Genomic DNA, 21,327 nt, shown 5'->3' on the forward strand with positions numbered 1-21,327 from the left:
GCTCCAAAGCATTTTCTTTGCATGCTGTGACTTTGTCTGGTTTACCATTATAACACCAGGACTTCAAGTCTAGCAAAAAAACCTAGTCACACCAGATAGTTTTCCATGGACTTGGGAAACTTAGCAACTGTGGCTTTGAAAGGAAGACACTGGCTATGGACGAGGGGACTGCGTAGGACCTTTTAATGGTGGCTGGTGGAAATTTCCAAATGGCATATAAATTGAGCACTCCGGGCTGGATGGGTATTTTTAAAGGTGTGCAGGCGTGTAACGAGGGTTACTGAACTTGTCTTTGACCAAACAAAGGCGAATGTTTTTTTAAATTATTTTTTTTAAACAGAATTGGGCAGGACTTTCCAGCGGTGTGAGTTGATGGATATTGCAGTAAGGAGGCTGGATGTGAGCTTTTAGTGATGAAACTGACCAGCAGGGCTGGCCTTTGGCATGGCTGAGCTGGGTCAACACCCAGCTTGCCATCTTTCAGAGGGGCATCAGAAGCTGTCTGTGATAAGATCCTTCAATTAGCAGCAGCCTTCTTGCTTTGCTCCTGTTTAAACTGATTGTAATAATGTGTTACCCACCGGAGACCCTGTTTTTAACACACCGTAAACCACCTTGTTCCTCTCCCTTCGCCAGTCCACCCGCACCCACTTGGCACCAGTATGACCTGTGGTTGTGTTGGGGGAGGAGCAGAATTGTTCATATTTTTGTGAAATGTATGTGTTCAGTCACTGCTATGATGACGTTTTTAGTTTGGGGTATTAACAGAAGATCTGGGTGGGCTTTTTATAGGGTTTGAATTAGCTATTAAAGGGGTGCCCTAAACAGTGTGTTGAGGAGGGGTGCTTGGATGGAGCTTTGTAAAGTATCTCTGATTGGTGCTTTCAGGTGAGTGGCACTTAGCAGAGGAAGTGACGATACATTGACTTTGTACAGAAGGGTCAGGATAGCACTTTGTATAAGAAAGTTGGAGGCCTTTTTGTTGAGGGGTTCTGTTTGGGGCTTTCCCCCAGTGCATATCCCAATGTGTAGATGATTTAGTAAGCCACCTAGCCATCAAATTTGCCCCCCCATTCGAAAATGTGGGGGGCCCGCCTACTAAATATGTTGGTGCAAGAGAGTTTAACACAACAATAGTTTGTAGACCACCGCCATAGGCCCTACTGATGTGAGGTCTCACAGTCTCCTCTTGCTGGGAAAGTAGGGACCAAAGTCGCTGAATTTATGTCAACTCACTAGCGCTGTGAAGCGACCCTAGTTACAAATCAGCACAATAAAAAGATAATAAAAACTTGTTCTCTGATATGTGTATCTCTTTCCTAATGTTTGTCCACCACACATCTAAGATGTATTTGCCATTCAGCCAGTGGCCTCGATGCCACTGGTCGCTGAAGCGCTCCACGATAAATACAAAGATGGCGGTCTGAGCTTGCACCAACAATAATGTCCACTTTCTTGTGTCTCCCCAGCAAATGAAAGTCACCACTGGGCGGAGCAACCGAAACAGCGAGGATGACAGTATCCGTGGAGCCACCAGTTCCCAGAGGAGCAGCTCCCGCGACCGCCTCAGTGATGTGAGTACTCACGCAGCATGTCATTCAGCGTTTCATCCTTCCGAGGTCCATGAAAATAAGTACCATAGACTTTTCTTCTATCAGTAGCGCATGATACCTGTAATGCTCCTCAAATGTGGCTCCTAGCGCTATATTGTGCAATGCTGAACCAGCATGCAATACCGAACGCAATAGGTGAAGAGGTGTGATGTGCAGCAACGCATGGTGGAGAGGGGTGTATTTTTTTGTTGGACGGAGGGAACTGAGAAATTAAAGATACAAAAGTAAAAAATGCAAAGATTGCTTTCTCCTACACTTTGGAATTTACTACCATTAAACGTGAGATGACCGGAATAGGTCAGTTTCATAAAAAGCTGAAAATGCATCTTTTTAAAGATCTATATTTTGTAATCAGTGGCGGGGTTCTGACACTTGTTCAGTCTCGGTTCCAGTCCCCTCTTGCCCCCCCTCCAATTACCCATCTCTCCCTTCTCTGCCCCCTCCTTCTTACACTCCCTCTTTCTATCTTTCATTTCAGTGTAAAACTCCCCCACCCCTTCCCTTTCTCTCTTAGTTTATGGCATCAGTCTGCCTCAGAGGCCAGTGCTCACCTTTGGCGCCTTTCCCTTCTCTCACATTTCTTGCCCTTTCTGCCTTGACTTCCGGTTTTCCTCTCCTCCTCTTTCTTCTCCGCCCTCCTCCTCCTAGACACAGTGTGTTCCTTTTCCTCTCCTTGAATATTCACTTTTGCTCACCCTGCCCTCAGTATGTTGCTTCATCCTCGCTGTGATGCCAAGCTGGCATGCCACTCACTCTGTTGTGGCCTTTCTGGTTTTCTAAAGCTGCCCGCCTGCCAGACTGTGCCAACCTGCCAGGAAGTGATCTTGTTTCAGTACAGGCAGCCTGCCTGTGCCCTGATAACACATACCTCCCTGCATTGCTGGCACTGTACTCTCCAAGCGCTTGCACCATTGCTGGCATTGTACCCTCCAAGCGCTGGCACCATTTCTGGCATTGTACCCTCCAAGCGCTGGCACCATCAGTGCGCTGTGTTATGTTAGATTTGCTAACATGCCAGCATGGCACAGAGCGTGCGGGTGTCTCTACTCAGCCATCTGCCAGTCTGTGGATTAGCCAAGCCCTGACAGCGCACCATTGGCAGGACCTGTATGCCCGCCCTGCCCGTCTGCCCCGCGTGGCCTGCCATCTAGAGCATTCATGAGTACTTTGGGGCTGAGTTGTCAGTGGGAGGGAGGTGTTCGCCTTCCTTTAGTGGTGAGAAGGGCCTGCTCACACAAGGATGGTCGGTCAGGCGTGCCCGGCTAAAGTGGGTCATGCCATCTGGTGCCAACGTTATTCGAGAGTGTGTTCTCGCGCCCACAGACCTCTTGGGCAGATGCTGGCATTGCATAAGGAGTTCTCTAGAGGAGTGCAGTGGGTATAAACTGCACCAGGGCAATGCCATGTCTGGTGCCAGGCATGAGTGCCCCAGGGGTGGCACTGGGACTTCTGTGTCCGTCAGTACCTATTAAGTAAACAGCTCCTGGAGAGCAGAAACCTCTCTAGTTATGTAAGAACCCGCTCTCCTGGAAGGGTAGGCAGTATGTACAACGGGGTGCATGCTGGGAGAGAGGCCTGGGGCAAAGGAAGTAAATGAAAGGAGTAGTAGCAGGAAGGAGAAAGGAAGGCGGAAGTAGGAAAGACACTGTATCCAGCTGTTCCCAGATCCTGATAGTAAGCAGGGTGTAGTGTCTGATTTCAGAGGAGATGCTACATGTTGTCCCTACGGGCCTGGACTCTGAATGCTATGAGGGATACTAGGACGCTACATCTTAGTAGTAGAAGCGCTGGAGCACTTTGACCCAAAGTCCAAAGGCGGTGGTGTAAAGTTGGCACCGGGTACAAAGTTAATAGTTAATCAGTAGGATTGTCCAGTAAGAGGTGTTAACTTTTCGAAAGCAATCCTCTTTTAATATACACTACAATTATAGTGTAATTTAAATAAAATATTGTAAAAAAAAGTTGTGTTTTTAATCCTCGCATGTTGTGACCATGGTTTGTTCCGCCGCGCCTAAAGAAAGCAGGGGAGGGGGCAGTGTTATCCTGTAGTGATTCAGCCACGTGGAGAGTGAACCCCCACTTGTCTTCAGTGCTGAAGTCAGCACCCAATGTGGCTTCACAGCATCTTTAGGTTATGGTTACAAGAGAGAAAGGCAGAAAATGCTTGAGCATGGCGGTTCGTGGTCCAGCGGGGACAGGACCCTTGGCGCTCCCATGCCACGCGGCACATTACTGGGCCAAGGAGCTCTTGCCATGCGGCGCATTACTGGGCCAAGGAGCTCTCTTGCCACGCGGCCCATTACTGGACCAAGGAGCTCTCTTGCCACGCGCCACATTACTGGACCAAGGAGCTCTCTTGCCACGCGCCACATTACTGGGCCAAGGAGCTCTCTTGCCACGCGCCACTTTACTGGACCAAGGAGCTCTCTTGCCACGCGCCACATTACTGGGCCAAGGAGCTCTCTTGCCACGCGCCACATTACTGTGCCAAGGAGCTCTTGCCATGCGCCACATTACTGGACCAAGGAGCTCTCTTGCCACGCGCCACATTACTGGGCCAAGGAGCTCTCTTGCCACGCGCCACTTTACTGGACCAAGGAGCTCTCTTGCCACGCGCCACATTACTGGGCCAAGGAGCTCTTGCCATGCGACACATTACTGGGCCAAGGGGCTCTCTTGCCACACCGCACATTACTGGGCCAAGGAGCTCTCTTGCCACGCGACACATTACTGGACCAAAGGGCTCTCTTGCCACGCGTCACATTACTGGGCCAAGGGGCTCTCTTGCCACGCGGCACATTACTGGGCCAAGGGGCTCTCTTGCCACGCGACACATTACTGGCCCAAGGGGCTCTCTTGCCACGCGCCACATTACTGGGCCAAGGGGCTCTCTTGCCACGCGCCACATTACTGGGCCAAGGGGCTCTCTTGCCATGCGGCCCATTACTGGGCCACGGGTCTCTCATGCCACGCGGCACATTACTGGGCCAAGGGGCTCTCATGCCACGCGGCACATTACTGGTCCAAGGGGCTCTCTTGCCACGCGGCCCATTACTGGGCCAAGGGGCTCTCTTGCCACGCGCCACATTACTGGGCCAAGGGGCTCTCTTGCCACGCGCCACATTGCTGGGCCAAGGAGCTCTCTTGCCACGCGACACATTACTGGGCCAAAGAGCTCTCTTGCCACGCGACACATTACTGGGCCAAGGGGCTCTCTTGCCACACCGCACATTACTGGGCCAAGGAGCTCTCTTGCCACGCGACACATTACTGGCCCAAGGGTCTCTCTTGCCACGCGACACATTACTGGGCCAAGGGGCTCTCTTGCCACGCGACACATTACTGGACCAAAGGGCTCTCTTGCCACGCGCCACATTACTGGGCCAAGGGGCTCTCTTGCCACGCGGCACATTACTGGGCCAAGGGGCTCTCTTGCCACGCAACACATTACTGGCCCAAGGGTCTCTCTTGCCACGCGCCACATTACTGGGCCAAGGGGCTCTCTTGCCACGCGCCACATTACTGGGCCAAGGGGCTCTCTTGCCACGCGCCACATTACTGGGCCAAGGGGCTCTCTTGCCACGCGGCCCATTACTGGGCCACGGGTCTCTCATGCCACACGGCACATTACTGGGCCAAGGGGCTCTCATGCCACGTGGCACATTACTGGTCCAAGGGGCTCTCTTGCCACGCGCCACATTACTGGGCCAAGGGGCTCTCTTGCCACGCGCCACATTACTGGGCCAAGGGGCTCTCTTGCCACGCGGCACATTACTGGGCCAAGGGTCTCTTGCACGCGCCACATTACTGGGCCAAGGGTCTCTTGCCACACGCCACATTACTGGGCCAAGGGTCTCTTGCCACGCGACACATTACTGGGCCAAGGAGCTCTCTTGCCACGCGACACATTACTGGGCCAAGGAGCTCTCTTGCCACGCAACACATTACTGGGCCAAGGGGCTCTCTTGCCACGCGCCGCATTACTGGACAAGGGGCTCTCTTGCCACACCGCACATTACTGGGCCAAGGAGCTCTCTTGCCACGCGACACATTACTGGCCCAAGGGTCTCTCTTGCCACGCGACACATTACTGGGCCAAGGGGCTCTCTTGCCACGCGACACATTACTGGACCAAAGGGCTCTCTTGCCACGCGCCACATTACTGGGCCAAGGGGCTCTCTTGCCACGCGGACCATTACTGGGCCAAGGGGCTCTCTTGCCACGCGGCACATTACTGGACCAATGGGCTCTCTTGCCGTGCGGTACATTATTGGGCCCTGGGGCTCTCTTGCCACGCGCCACATTACTGGGACAAGGGGCTCTCTTGCCACGCGCCACATTACTGGGCCAAGGGGCTCTCTTGCCACGCGGCCCATTACTGGGCCACGGGTCTCTCATGCCACACGGCACATTACTGGGCCAAGGGGCTCTCATGCCACGTGGCACATTACTGGTCCAAGGGGCTCTCTTGCCACGCGGCCCATTACTGGGCCAAGGGGCTCTCTTGCCACGCGCCACATTACTGGGCCAAGGGGCTCTCTTGCCACGCGCCACATTACTGGGCCAAGGGGCTCTCTTGCCACGCGGCACATTACTGGGCCAAGGGTCTCTTGCACGCGCCACATTACTGGGCCAAGGGTCTCTTGCCACACGCCACATTACTGGGCCAAGGGTCTCTTGCCACGCGCCACATTACTGGGCCAAGGAGCTCTCTTGCCACGCGACACATTACTGGGCCAAGGAGCTCTCTTGCCACGCGACACATTACTGGGCCAAGGAGCTCTCTTGCCACGCGACACATTACTGGGCCAAGGGGCTCTCTTGCCACGCGCCGCATTACTGGGACAAGGGGCTCTATTGCCACCCACACGGCACATTACTGGCACACAGAACTTGCCGACATTGCATGGCAGCGACACTTGTTGACGAAAATGGCCACCGGGGCAGAATTACGGCTGTTTTCATTGGTGGTGTCCGGTGCTCCAGAGTGGCTGGACAAGGCCGTTGAGTCGCCTGAAGCACAGATGTTGACTCACCAAAGTGGCAGAGAAGTGGCATCAGGCACCCTTTGACCCACAGCGACATCACTTGGCTATGCCATTTGGTTATACCTAGTTGCTGAATGGCCTCCTCTTTGATGCAGAGGTGCTGGGGGAGGGGCACGGATCTTCAGTGTACGATAAAGAAAGGTACCTCCTGCTACCACTGGTTACCCCATAATTGCAGAACCAGACCGGCTACTGGGAATTTTTTTTTAACTCAGCCTTATATTGCAACGTATGTGAGAGGGTACGAATGAGACAGAAACAGTCCACTGAGACTGGGTGAAGGTTCTTCCCCCAAAGACAGTTTCTGATATATTGAGCCCACGTGCCGGGCAGCCACCAGTGCACAGACCCGGTGACGTGTGCTCTCAGGTCCACTAAATGTATTTACTTTACTTTTTCATCAAAAAGACCGACTACGACCTTCTTAAGGTCTCGCCAGGCCAGCATTTAGTCTTTTTTTCTACCTTTGCACACACCACACTGTTCTTTCAGTTCTCCTGAAGGAAAGAGCCTTTTTACCAAACTGCCTAAGGGTCAAAGGTCAGTGGAAGCCGGTATGAAGACAGCATACCTATGTTGCACCATTGGTGACCCCAACAACAGCTTCAGCATCTCAACTGACGTCACAGCCCACAGCTCATGCATCGGCCGTAAGTGCCACGCTGCACTGCCCGTGAGTGCCACGCTGCACTGCCCGTGAGTGCCAGGCTGCACTGCCCGTGAGTGCCAGGCTGCACTGCCCGTGAGTGCCAGGCTGCACTGCCCGTGAGTGCCAGGCTGCACTGCCCGTGAGTGCCAGGCTGCACTGCCCGTGAGTGCCAGGCTGCACTGCCCGTGAGTGCCACGCTGCACTGCCCGTGAGTGCCAGGCTGCACTGCCCGTGAGTGCCAGGCTGCACTGCCCGTGAGTGCCACTCTGCACTGCCCGTGAGTGCCAGGCTGCACTGGCCGTGAGTGCCACTCTGCACTGCCCGTGATTGCCACTCTGCACTGCCCGTGAGTGCCACGCTGCACTGCCCGTGGGTGCCACTCTGCACTGCCCGTGGGTGCCACTCTGCACTGCCCGTGGGTGCCACTCTGCACTGCACGTGAGTGCCAGGTTGCACTGCCCGTGAGTGCCACTCTGCACTGCCCGTGAGTGCCACGCTGCACTGCACACTGGTGCGTGTGAAAGCACCCCCCACGTCAGGACGCGGCACATTAGATTTAATGTTGGAGGGTACAGGCCGCCCAGCCCCCCCCCGGGCGCGCCATCTTCGCGTAGGGTTCTATTAATGTAAAATATGCTTCATAACGAAAACCTGTCAGGGAGAGGCCCTCACGACGGCCAAATTCAATTGGACAGTTAATTTAGCTTTAAAATTGAAAACACTACCTCCGCTCTGGGATGAAAAAAAACACTTTGATAGGCGTAATGTATTTGCTATTAAGGCGCTGAGAGCCCGTGCGGCGGCGGGGAGCGTGGGGGTGGGGGGGAATGACTCCCGCAAATGTGTTTAAAAGCCGAAAGTATATATTAAAAATGTCAGCCGAAAAGTGCTTTTGGCAGATTAAAGCGGAATTTGGCTTGACAGCTCTGACAGCGAAAAGTGACTGGGGGAGGGGGCGGGCGGGGCGCGTTCCGCCTGCGAAGGGTGGTAAAAGGGTAACCACTGGCGCCCGTGGGAGGGGGGCGCGTGGGCACGAGGGAGGGCCGCAGGGGGCTCGGGGGTGGGGAGAGAGGCTGAGTCCCCTTTGGGTGTTTGTTTGTTTTCTCCGTCTTGACAGTAATGGCTTCATTGGGTGTTGTTATTACTTTCTATCTGGCTTTTGACAGCAATGGCGGGCCCCGGGGCGGTGGAAGGGACGGGGGAGGGTGGAGGGCGGAGTGCTCCTCGGTCCTGGTGTGTGAGCTGCCTGTGTGGAGGTGTTGACGTGCCTGCGAGGCTGGGTGGATGTGGGAGGACAGTGAGGGGTAGAGTGTCGTATGCAAAAGAAACAATTGATGGACGGAATGCTGTACAATGCAAACATTCACCCCCAGTCACAAGGATCGGGGTTACATCCATCCTTCTTTTGCTCATCACACCACCCCGGTTTGGACCCAGCCATATGCAAATCAGTCTTGACCCTGTTCCTTGTGGGAACAGTCCAGCCCGAACTACCAGGCCAGGTCCTCCCTGGACTAGAAACAAGCATCCTGGGACCGGTTTCAGCGCATCACCCTTCATCAGCCAGGCTAGCACCTGAACCCTTCATCAGGCAGGCTAGCTTGAATCCTTCATCAGCCAGGCTAGCTTGAATCCTTCATCAACCAGGCTAGCTTGAACCCTTCATCAGCCAGGCTAGCTTGAACCCTTCATCAGCCAGGCTAGCTTGAACCCTTCATCAGCCAGGCTAGCTTGAACCCTTCATCAGCCAGGCTAGCTTGAATCCTTCATCAGCCAGGCTAGCTTGAACGTCATGGCCCCTGGTGCAAGCACGGAAAAGGGCCCCTCTGGCTGCTCCTGGGGTAGTAAAATAATACAGCTTTTATCAGAGTACACTGGGTCCCGGGGCCTCTGGACCTGCTGCACCCCTGGTATTGGACCCCGTGGATCAGTATTTCGCCCCTCTGATTGCACGTGTGCGTCGGGGTTTCATGTCAGTGATGTGTCGCCCAAGATGTGTCTGTTTTGTTATACAGCCCCTACACTGTTTGTTGTAGTCTGTGCTTGAAAATGAACAGGTGCTTCTCTGCCCTCCTTGTGACAGAGAGTGGGGCTGTCTCGGGTGGTTGGTGTGTCCGCGCTCCCCGTGTGATGGTGTGGTGGAGAGTGGGGCTGTCTGGAGTGGTTGGTGTGTCCGTGCCCTCCGTGTGATGGTGTCATGGAGAGTGGGGCTGTCTCGGGTGGTTGGTGTGTCCGTGCCCTCCGTGTGATGGCATGACGGAGAGTGGGGCTGTCTCTGCTGCTTGGTGTTTACGTGCCCTCCGTGTGATGGTGTGGTGTAGAGTGGGGCTATCTCGGGTGGTTGGTGTTTCCGTGCCCTCCGTGTGATGGTGTGGTGTAGAGTGGGGCTATCTCGGGTGGTTGGTGTTTCCGTGCCCTCTGTGTGATGGTATGACGGAGAGTGGGGCTGTCTCTGCTGCTTGGTGTTTCAGTGCCCTCCGTGTCATGGTGTGACGGAGAGTGGGGCTGTCTCGGGTGGTTGGTGTGTCCGTGCCCTCCGTGGGATGGTGTGGTGGAGAGTGGGGCTGTCTCTGTTGCTTGGTGTGTTTGCGCCCTCCGTGTCATGGTGTGACGGAGAGTGGGGCTGTCTCGGGGGGTTGGTGTGTCCGTGCCCTCCGTGGGATGGTGTGGTGGAGAGTGGGGTTGTGTCTGATGGTTGGTGTGTCTGTGCCCTCCGTGTGATGGTGTGACGGAGAATGGGTCTGTCTCGGGTGGTCGGTGTGTCCATGTGATGGTGTGGTGGAGAGTGGGGTGTTCTAGGGTGGTTGGTGTGTCCGTGCTCTCCGTGTGATGGAGATTGGGACTGTGTCTGCTGCTTAGTATGCCCGCGCCCTCCTTGTGACGGAGAGTAGGGCTGTCTCTGCTGCTTGGTGTGTCCGTGCCCTCTGTGTGATGGTGTGACGGAGAGTGGGGCTGTCTCTGGTGGTTGGTGTGTCCGTTCCCACCTTGTGATAGAGAGTGGGGCTGTCTCTGGTTGGTGTGTCCATGCCCTCTGTGTGATGGTGTGACGGAGAGTGGGGCTGTCTCTGCTGGTTCGTGTGTCAGTGTCGCCCTTGTAACAAAGAGTGGGTTTGCTTCCGCTGGTTGGTGTGTCCGTGCCCACCTTGTGATAGAGAGTGGGGCTGTCTCTGGTAGGTGTGTCCATGCCTTCCGTGTGATGGTGTGACGGAGAGTGGGGCTGTCTCTGCTGGTTCGTGTGTCAGTGCTGTCTGTGTGATGGAGAGTGAGACTGTGTCTGCTGGTTGGTATGCCCGCGCCCTCCTTGTGACGGAGAGTTGGGCTGTCTCTGATGGTTGGTGTGTCCGTGCCCGAAAATGAGGAGTGGATGTCTTGTAGTCATTATACTGATGTAGACCAAATAAGGCAAAATAAACAGATGATGGAGGGAATGCTGAACAAATCAAACATTCACCCCCAGGCACAGATCTAGCTTAAATCCATTGTTTTTTCCCTGGCTATGCCATTCCAGTTTGGACCCAGCCAGCTGCAAATCAGTCTTGACCCTGCGCCCAATGGGAACAGTCCAGCCCAAACTACCCAGACAGGTCCTCCTGGACCGGAAACGAGCATCCTGGGACCCGTTTTGGGGTATCACCCCTCATCAGCTAGGCTAGCTTGAATCCGGTGGCATAACGAGCGGGAAACCCCGGTTTGGACAAATGCAAAAAAAGAACAGATGATGGACAGAATGCTGAACAAATTAAACATTAACTCCCAGCCACAGATGTGGGTTAAACCCATCTTTTTTTACTGGCCACGCCATTTCAGTTTGTACCCATCCATAAACAAATCAGTCTTGACCCTGCTCCCCAAGGGAGCAGTCCAGCCTGAACTGCCAGGCCATGTCGTCTGCCTGTACCAGAAATAAGCATCCTGGGAAGACACATTTTTGGGTTTGCATTAATTTTTTGGCGGGAGATGAAATGAGTACCAAGTATTGATTGTGGATAGCAATAAAAAAGATGAAATGTGGATCTCTGGTCTGGGATCGTTTTTCTGAAGGCTGGGTGATGACGACCATCAGCCTTTCTTCTTTCTTTCAAATTAAGACCGCTTGCAGTCAGATAATGCCAGAGCACATTTTCCTTCTTAACCCTTTCGTTGCTGCCACCGACCAACGGCCGTCGCGAGCATTACCTTCGTAGTGCTGCGCACGTCCGTTGGCTGCCGCGGCCCCGCCCACTTTTCAGAACGCCCGCACCACGGCAGAATTGCCGTCGGGGGTAAGGTGTTGACGCCCTTCGATTCACTAATAAGGAAGCATTTCATGGCCACTGGTTCTTGAATGTTCTAGTCCTACTCATGTCATGCTTGGCTTTACGACGGCCATCGGTCAGAAGTCTAGAGCTGTGGGTTCTACAACTTTTTTCTGTGCAAGTTCCCATCTTTTTCTGTTTCATCCTGTGGTCTGTCACCTCTAGAGAATACCAGGGTGCCAACTCTGGACTAAGAAAGAGAGCTCTGAGCTGCTCCTGGCTGGCGGTTAACCACGCCTTGTTATTCCCCAAGGGAGTCATTTCGATCAGCTAGTTCTGAGATGACTACAGGCTGGTGGAAGGTTATTGGAGATGTTTGGGATAAACCATTGTAATCTACCACAGGGGTAAGACCTCCTTATCTACCTCTGTAAAATACAAGTAACTCACTGTGACAAGTTTGTGGTTTACCCCACCGCAAGTGCGTGATGTGTGATTAAAACCTTGTGCTTAAAGAGTACAATTGCTGCCACAGTTATGTACGTGAGATCCCACCTGCCCTGTCCTAGGGAGCCAGCCCTGTATCCAGAAGACGAAGAAGAAGAAGAAAACTTACGACAGAGCTTTCTCAGGAGCAGCCCCCAGAATCTGGAATTCACTTCCTCCAAACATTAGAAAGATTGAAGACACAGCATCCTTTAAGAGGGAAACTAAGATCTTCCTAATGAGTAAGTTCCTTCCATAGACGAGGCGCTGGACGACAGAATTCATGTTCAAGGACTGGAACTGAAACATATACAGGAAATAGACACTTAGGATCGATCGATTCTGTTACACATTATAGTTTGCTATATACTAAACCTATGTAATAATCTATGTATATATTCTTTGTAGAAATTTTAATTGATATTTTCACTCTATTGCCATATATGGACCTACCTCATAATATTGTGAACGTTACTACAACAATGCTTGACTATAACTACCTCATGTAATGTGAAGCGCTCTGATACCCAAGGGTCATGTTTGCGCTATACAAAACTCTTAAAATTAAAATAAAATAAAATCCATGACCTCTTCCACCTCAGCCACTTACCCAAACATGTACCCCCTTAATATAGGTTGTTTCTGTCCATCTGAGAGCAGGCCAAACTACAGACCTTCCCACTATCATGGCTTCCTACTTACCAGCCCAGGAAGGACCCAGCAGAAAATGCTGTTTCATGAACTGCTGCAGACTTTCACACTTTGCACAATGCTCAGCTCTTATTGGGAGGGGTTCCAGTGTCCAGCTCCCCAACACTGCATAAACACTGGGCCATATTAGTAAGTTCTTAAAACTCACTAGAGAACCCAGAAGAACCGGACTGGGCTTTCCAGCAAGTTAAACCCGCAGTTGCTTTTCCATGTTAGATCCTTGGCCAGGCTGGGGGATGCTCTGTTCCTTCATCCTTGAGCTCCTCTTAGCCAGCACACTCACCCCACGTGGGCTCTGTGGTGGTCCTCTCGTGTGCTGCGTGTGTCATAGGGTACACTGTTTCAATTTATAATCTCTGCTAGCAGATTTTTATTTTATTTATTTTTATTTTAAAGGTTTTATATAGCGCTGGCTAGACCCGGAGGTATCAGAGCGCTTTACATGAGCATCAGATCATAGTTATAAGGTTACATCGTTACAAAGGTTACACAGTTATTAGAGCATGGCAACATAGTTACTTGTAAGGTCGAGATAAACAATAAGCACAAATACAAAAGGGGAAAAGCAAGCAAGGGGAAAGATTCAGGGGAGGGGGGAAGGAACTTGGGAAGTAGACAGGTAATGAAGGCGGGAAAGAGGAGGGGAGGGTGAAGGACATCGCATGGAAAGAGGGGGGAAAGGGCGACGGGGACACAAACCGGTAGACGAGTGAGGTCCTTCTCTGAGGCTCTTCCCTCTGGGGCAACTGTTGGCGAACATTTGATATCCTTTGCGATCAACCGTCAAGGTTCATTGATACGCTGCCACTCTTGACCACAACTAAAAGACCTCAAAGGCCGTTTTGACCATCAGATGGAAGAAGAACCCGCCAGCGAATGGCCGAACACAGGGCCCTGAGAGCCAACTAGACATGTCTCCGGGCACCATGATGATTCCCCATCATGAATGGTGGTGGAAAGGAAGCGTGAATCTGTTTTAGTGTCCACTGTGCCAGTGGTATCTACTGTGCCCAGATGCCATGTTGCTGAGCATCTTATCCTTGGTGGCAGGATTATAGGAAGGGGTCCATTGTGCAGTCGAGTGCCCCAGCATCCCAACCCAACCCAACCATGAGGTGCCAGGAGGCTAACGCACATGCGGCACACCGGATGAAGTTGACTAGGCATTCGGCAAACGGAGTTACTATAAATAATGAATTTATTTCTACTCACCTTGTATTATTTCAGCAATCACAGGGTTGCATCAACAAGAGGTCTCTGGGAAATGTTCTAGGCCACCACAACTCAACAGTATGCACATATTCAGCACTATGTGACTCCACAGAGCGTCCCAATATAAATCATTTCAGCACCAAATACCGCTCCGAAGTTCTGCATGGGGCTGACAGTCCATAGGGTAATGTTGGCCCATTGGCTAACATTGAGCTGTTTAATCCCCATTGGCTAACATTGAGCTGTTTAATCCCCATTGGCTAACATTGAGCTGTTTAATTCCCATTGGCTAACATTAATCCCCTTCATTACATGAGGTGTGAGTTCCTCTATCTGTGTAAATATGTGGTAAAGAAACGCACATGTGCACACATTTGTGAACTCACACTTCTACATATGTACAAGAACACAAACCTCAGCCCAACCTGTCAGTCAAAATTGTTATATATCCCTGTTCCTGCTGGTCTGTTGGTGTGCTCTTAGGGCCCCAGCAGTGGGAAGACGTGTTGCACCGTGCAGGTAGATTTATGCACAACAGAACCAAAATCTATTTCAAAGGACCATTTTCCAACTTCCATCCAGTGCCCTGAGCGGACTCCATTCATGATCACGTTTTCACGTTTGTGTTCCCTGGAGGAGGTGATAGGAAGCTGTAGCTAAGCACTGGTGGCTAGCGGTCACATTTTTCTTGTTCAAGAGGAAAGCGGGGCACTTTTTTTAGTGTACAGTAACTGGAACCAAATTTCTGAGGCTCTGTTGACCATGTTCCACGTACTTTCAAAAAGCAAGCGGGACCAGCACGTGGTTTCCCGGAGGGTTCATGGGCCTCTATAAAATGGACATTTCACGTGCGGGTCACGGTTGGTCACTGCCACATCTCGTCTGACACCCTGCCAGCAGCCAGTCGTAATGGACCTAACAAAGTGGTCTGTTATAATTGGCTGAAGGGGTGGCCTGTCTGGTTTCTGCAGAGCTCGTTTTGGTGGCTTCCGATAATCCACTTCCGCTGTGATTGTGCCATGTTTGCATATTGGTGAACAGTTTTGCCCACCCCTCATGTTGAACATAGGGAAGAGGAGTTGGCATAATGGCTAGGGCGGTGGACCTTCGAATCTGGGGAACTAGGTTCGAGTCTCGGCAATGACGCTGAACATCCTGTGATTCTGGGCAAATCACTTAATCTCCCCGTGCCTAACAAAAATGAATTATGACCTCATGTAATGCAACTGGTGCTATGTAAAGCGCTCCGATACTCGATTCGGGTCAAGTTCGCGCTATATAAAACTCTGTAAAATAAAAAAAAATAGGACAGCTCCTTTGTAGAACTCTAGACCTGCACCCTTATATTTAGACTCAACAGGATGCACGCTTATAGTTCCCAGGCAGCCTCGTGTTCCAGCAGTGAGTCACGTGCTCGGCCCTTCCTGCCAAGCTCCCGCCTCTCTCTGCCTGACTTCCTGTTACCCAGCACAATGCCGCCGCCATTTTGTTACCTAAATGGGAGTTTCCTATCCTGTATTTCCCGGGGAGGTAATTGGAGGTTAGCAAGGAATTAAGAGGCGAATAAACGCCACGTACTTTTTTGTCATATTGACCCACGTAAAATTTTGTGCGGCGTGGAGATGGGGGCGTGAGGGGAGGGGGCGTTTAGACCTCCCCCTGCCTCGACCTCTTCTCCATTCTTTTACACAGCCCCCTGTGTAATTGCCCCCCTAATCTTTTAGATGTCCCCAAATCCACACAGAGCTTTGTCTAATAGCTTTTTTTTTGGTTAAGAAAGAGGGTTTTTATCTGTGTCTTGACCTGTCAGGCGAGAGAACTGCTTTGGTTTTAATGGATTTTCTCCCTCGCTAAATTGAATGGCCCTTCCCTCATTATCATTTAAATAGAAGCCTCTCTCCCTGTGAACATGGGAGCTGTGAATGTGGTAGCAGAGCTCTGATAATTTAAAATATTCCAGAGGTGAAGGGAGGGAGAGCGCGAGGAAAGGACGGCGGAGAGGCGCGGGCGGAGGATAGAGAGCGCCGGCCGCTCTATCTAATTGTCAAGGTTTTTCAATATTTCCCCCTCTAGAAGAATGGAAATAGACTCATAATTGCCTCCCGAGCCCAGTTGAATGGGCTGCCCCATTTAGGAGAAGCTGACACTCTAATTGTCATGGGGGCAACTAGATGAATGAAGACGTATGCGGGGCAGCGCGCGGGCTCGATTGAGTGATAGATGGAGGCAAAGAGCAAATTGGCAATTATTGTGCCAGCCGAGCAGGTGAGCAGGTGCCTGGGGTTTCACTTGAGTCTGGAGGGGAAAATTGGAAATGTAAAATATCGACCATAAACATGGGTTGATTGGAAGATATAGAGCCGGGGGCCACTTCAGATCCCACATCTGGTTGTCGCTGTCCCACCCATCCCCCCCCGCACATCACATGCGCACGAGGCGCGTCTGCTATAGGTGTTATACGCAGACCCGACATGGCGGGCAAACACTCACCTTTTCTTACTAGAGCAGTCTGTTGTGTGTCCTTTCAGAGCTTAATTTGTAAAAAAAATATATGTATAAGTGGCAAGGCCCGCGACAAGAGGCCACTGCAGCTTGCACCACCCAATGCCCCTGCCAATGACAGTACTAACACAACTACTAACCTTCACACTCCTACAAGTGTGACAATTCAATCTATTTCAAGCCCCAACAGCTATAAGACTGGCTTGGGCGGCAGTCAATAGTCAATTTTAATGTATATTGAATTATTAAATAACTATTGTTGTGCTCATCGTTAAACTAGACAGACAACGCCACCATGTGGTAGACTGTTACAAGCCCCGGTGTTGACAATTAAATGCCTGTGCCGAGCACCGGAAAACACCGGCTCAAATTAAGCACTGTTGCTGCATCTTCAAATTCACCCCCGTTGGAGTTAAGGTTAATTTGTTGTATTTTAAAGAGGATTCTTTTGTGTAGTTGTATGTTAACTTTTAGAAGCCAAAGGAATGTGTGTATGTCTGTAGGTGTTATTGTAGTTTGATCAAAGGTCTGGTGTTTTTTTGGCGTATTTTGATATTTGCCAATAGCATGATTGTTAGAATACTCTGTGTTTGAAGGGAATGTCGCCGTCTAAGCCCTGGCAATAATATTTATTTCTGAAAGGAGATCTAGATTTCGGAGTGTTAATTCATTTTTGAAACCTGGAGAGTCTGATTGTTGGTGCATAAACTGAGTTTTGATAGTTGAAGGTATGTTTGATTGTTGGTTTGGAGGCTGGATTTGTGATGTATTTGTAGCCTGGTCATTAAAGAGTTGAGTTGTATGCTTTGAATGGAGGGTATGGATAGTGTAATGTGATTTTTTTCAATAAAGGGAAACATGTTACAGTGCAAAGTGATTTGTAGAACTTGTAAGCAGGTCTTTGTGTTAGAACGTAGGTTTATTGCCTTTTGACATTTAAAACATGATGTGTTTCTTGCCTCACATGTTGATTTTTGGTGTTTGACGAAGGCCTAGGTGTTGGCGTACAGGTCTAGTCCTGATATTTGACGAAGGCCTGGGTGATGGAGTAGAGGTCTAGTCCTGATATTTGACGAAGGCCTGGGTGTTGGCGTACAGGTATAGTCCTGATATTTGATGAAGGCCTGGGTGTTGGCGTACAGGTATAATCCTGATATTTGATGAAGGCCTCGTGTTGGCGTACAGGTCTAGTCCTGATATTTAATGAAGGCCTGGGTGTTGGCGTACAGGTCTAGTCCTGATATTTGATGAAGGCCTGTGTGTTGGCGTACAGGTCTAGTCCTGATATTTGACGAAGGCCTGGGTGTTGGCGTACAGGTATAGTCCTGATATTTGATGAAGGCCTGGGGGTGTTGGAGTACAGGTATAGTCCTGATATTTGATGAAGGCCTGGGTGTTGGCGTACAGGTCTAGTCTTGATATTTGACGAAGGCCTGGGTGATGGAGTAGAGGTCTAGTCCTGATATTTGATGAAGGCCTGGGTGTTGGCGTACAGGTATAGTCCTGATATTTGACGAAGGCCTGGGTGATGGAGTAGAGGTCTAGTCCTGATATTTGATGAAGGCCTGTGTGTTGGCGTACAGGTATAGTCCTGATATTTGACGAAGGCCTGGGTGTTGGCGTACAGGTATAGTCCTGATATTTGATGAAGGCCTGGGTGTTGGAGTACAGGTATAGTCCTGATATTTGACGAAGGCCTGGGTGATGGAGTAGAGGTCTAGTCCTGATATTTGACGAAGGCCTGGGTGTTGGCGTACAGGTATAATCCTGATATTTGATGAAGGCCTCGGTGTTGGCGTACAGGTCTAGTCCTGATATTTGATGAAGGCCTGGGTGTTGGCGTACAGGTCTAGTCCTGATATTTGATGAAGGCCTGGGTGTTGGAGTACAGGATTAGTCCTGATATTTGATGAAGGCCTGGGTGTTGGCGTACAGGTCTAGTCCTGATATTTGATGAAGGCCTGGGTGTTGGAGTACAGGATTAGTCCTGATATTTGATGAAGGCCTGGGTGTTGGAGTACAGGTCTAGTCCTAATATTTGATGAAGGCCTGGGTGTTGGAGTACAGGATTAGTCCTGATATTTGATGAAGGCCTGGGTGTTGGAGTACAGGATTAGTCCTGATATTTGATGAAGGCCTGGGTGTTGGAGTACAGGTCTAGTCCCCTAGAGTTCCCTCTCAATGGCAGGTGGGTGGAGCTCCCACACAGTGGCAGGTGGGTGGAGCTCCCACTCAGTGGCAGGTGGGTGGAGTTCCCACTCAGTGGCAGGTGGGTGGAGCTCCCTCTCAGTGGCAGGTGGAGCTGCCACTCAGTGGCAGGTGGGTGAAGCTCCCACTCAGTGGCAGGTGGGTGGAGTTCCCTCTCAATGGCAGGTGGGTGGAGCTCCCACTCAGTGGCAGGTGGGTGAAGCTCCCACTCAGTGGCAGGTGGGTGAAGCTCCCACACAGTGGCAGGTGGGCGGAGTTCCCACTCAGTGGAAGATGGGTGAAGCTCCCTCTAAGTGGCAGGTGGGTGGAGCTCCCACTCAGTGGCAGGCGGAGCTCCCACTCAGTGGCAGGTGGGTGGAGCTCCCACTCAGTGGCAGGTGGGTGAAGCTCCCACACAGTGGCAGGTGGGCGGAGTTCCCACTCAGTGGAAGATGGGTGAAGCTCCCTCTAAGTGGCAGGTGGGTGGAGCTCCCACTCAGTGGCAGGCGGAGCTCCCACTCAGTGGCAGGTGGGTGGAGCTCCCACTCAGTGGCAGGTGGGTGGAGCTCCCACTCAGTGGCAGGTGGGTGGAGCTCCCACGTAGTGGTCCTATGATGGACCTGACATCCAGGGACAGTTCTGTGGAGACCCGTCTTAGTGACAGGAGACTGTGTGTTTTCTCTCGTTGATAATGCAGTGTCTCCCTCTATCAGTGACTGGTGGGTAGAGGGATTGGTGGAGTTCTCAATAAGAGATGAATAGGGGGAGCTCTCTTTCAGGGGCAATGGAAGCTTCTTTCAGCCTGTAGCTAGTGGATGGAGCAGCAATGTGCTGCTGGACCTTACATTTACTACTTAAATGCGCTTTTATGCTACTTAGTTTTAAATTTTTTTATTTATTTACTGGTCCATCTTGGATCCGTAAATTAAAAAGAAGATGGCGCTCATCGCGTGCATACGTCAAGCCTGTACAATGACGCGGCTGCCATAGCCATGCCTTGTGCCTCTCTCCCTCCTCTGCTCAAGCTGTAAGATGAACAGCACGAGCAAAAGGCATTAGCAGAGTCAGTAGGTCTGAAAAGTTAGACCCATTGTTTTTGTCAATGCTTGTTGGCCTGTTGTTTTTGTCTATGCTTGTTGAGTCTATGCAACACTGACGTTTTTTTTTTAATATGTCCACAACCTAACCTCTTTTCCCCGTGCCTTCCATTGATGTTTTTATTTCATTTCTGCCCACAGAGCTCGGCCCAGTCGTTTTCTGGAAGAGGTTATTCCGTAAGTCCCACTTTATATACTTTCTAGTCATTTAAACTGCAGTAATCATTCTAATGTGTACGAGTTTATGCAAGGTTTCTGGTTTCCCCCTGCACCAGTACATGCTGTTCTTATTTATTTATTTTTTAAATCTTTTTATTAATAACCGTAGTGCGACAGGTACATCATTACAATCAAATGAGATACTTTCTTACTTCAGCTTACATGCACATAAATAAATCAATTACTCGTACCAATACTAAACATTCCTGAGTTACGTTATTTATAGCGTAGGTGAGACAGAAGGAGAGGGGATAATAGGTGGAAAGCACACACTGTTCTTAACAAATCACGTGTATGTTTTATTTTATTTTATTAACTTGTGTTTTCTATATTTCTTGCATCAGCTTGTATATATTTTATTTTATGACCTTGTCTTGCGTTTGTTTCTAATTTTCTGGCATTAACTCATGTATAGTTTAATCTTTTTAATAACGTCCTAGTCTCTAATGTAATAAACACTGGTAAGACCTGAAGAGCCAAAGTCCATAATGCGTGAATTTGACCGTTCAGTTGATGTAGGGTGATTATGATGAATATTTATAGGGCTCACTCTATGGGGTACGTTTTTTGGCACTGTGGCCTAAAGGGAAGTGGGAAAGTGTTGCTTGTCACTCAGTCCTATATGTTTATCACCCTGTAAGGCAACTTCAAGATTACATCATTCTTGCATACTGAGGTGCTTTTCTGTCTAATGTGGACACCATATGAATGTTTATTATATGTCTTGTTCTATATTTTATGTAGCGCGCTGCAGAAGCTATCATTGCTGCAGAAGCTAGCATCGTGCTGCAGAAGCTAGCATCATGCTGCAGAAGCCAGCATCATGCTGCAGAAGCTAGTATCATGCTGCAGAAGCTAGCATAGTACTGTCTAAGCTAGCATTGTGCTGCGTAAACTAGCATTGTGCTGCGTAAGCTAGCATTGTGCTGCGTAAACTAGCATCGTACTTCGGAAGCTAGCATCGTGCTGCGGAAGCTAGCATCATGCTGCAGAAGCTAGCATTGTGCTGCAGAAGCTAGCATCAAGCTGCGGAAGCTAGCAGTGAGCTACAGAAGCTGGCAGTGAGCTACAGAAGCTAGCATTGTGCTACAGAAGCTAGCAGTGAGCTACAGAAGCTAGCAGTTAGCTACAGAAGCCAGCATCATGCTGCAGAAGCTAGTATCATGCTGCAGAAGCTAGCATAGTGCTGTCTAAGCTAGCATCGTGCTGCGCAAACTAGCATTGTGCTGCGTAAGCTAGCATTGTGCTGCGTAAACTGGCATCGTACTTCGGAAGCTAGCATTGTGCTGCGGAAGCTAGCATTGTGCTGCAGAAGCTAGCATTGTGCTGCAGAAGCTAGCATCAAGCTGCGGAAGCTAGCAATGAGCT

At 50.6% G+C, this 21,327-nt stretch overlaps 1 protein-coding gene across 5 annotated transcripts in view; it reads left to right on the plus strand.

The window, feature by feature from the left end:
• The window catches only part of FBRSL1 (fibrosin like 1), a 1,147,774-nt gene that overhangs the window by 572,021 nt on the left and 554,426 nt on the right, over window positions 1-21,327 (plus strand). For all 5 annotated transcript variants that reach the window (XM_078667898.1, XM_078667900.1, XM_078667899.1 and 2 more), the window contains exons 3-4: window positions 1,470-1,574; window positions 19,882-19,917. In XM_078667898.1, coding sequence (XP_078524024.1) covers window positions 1,470-1,574; window positions 19,882-19,917 — 141 coding nt within the window. The remainder of the gene's footprint in view (window positions 1-1,469; window positions 1,575-19,881; window positions 19,918-21,327) is intronic.

This window comes from Lissotriton helveticus, chromosome 11 (assembly GCF_964261635.1).
Source record: "Lissotriton helveticus chromosome 11, aLisHel1.1, whole genome shotgun sequence".
Lineage (NCBI taxonomy): Eukaryota > Metazoa > Chordata > Amphibia > Caudata > Salamandridae > Lissotriton > Lissotriton helveticus.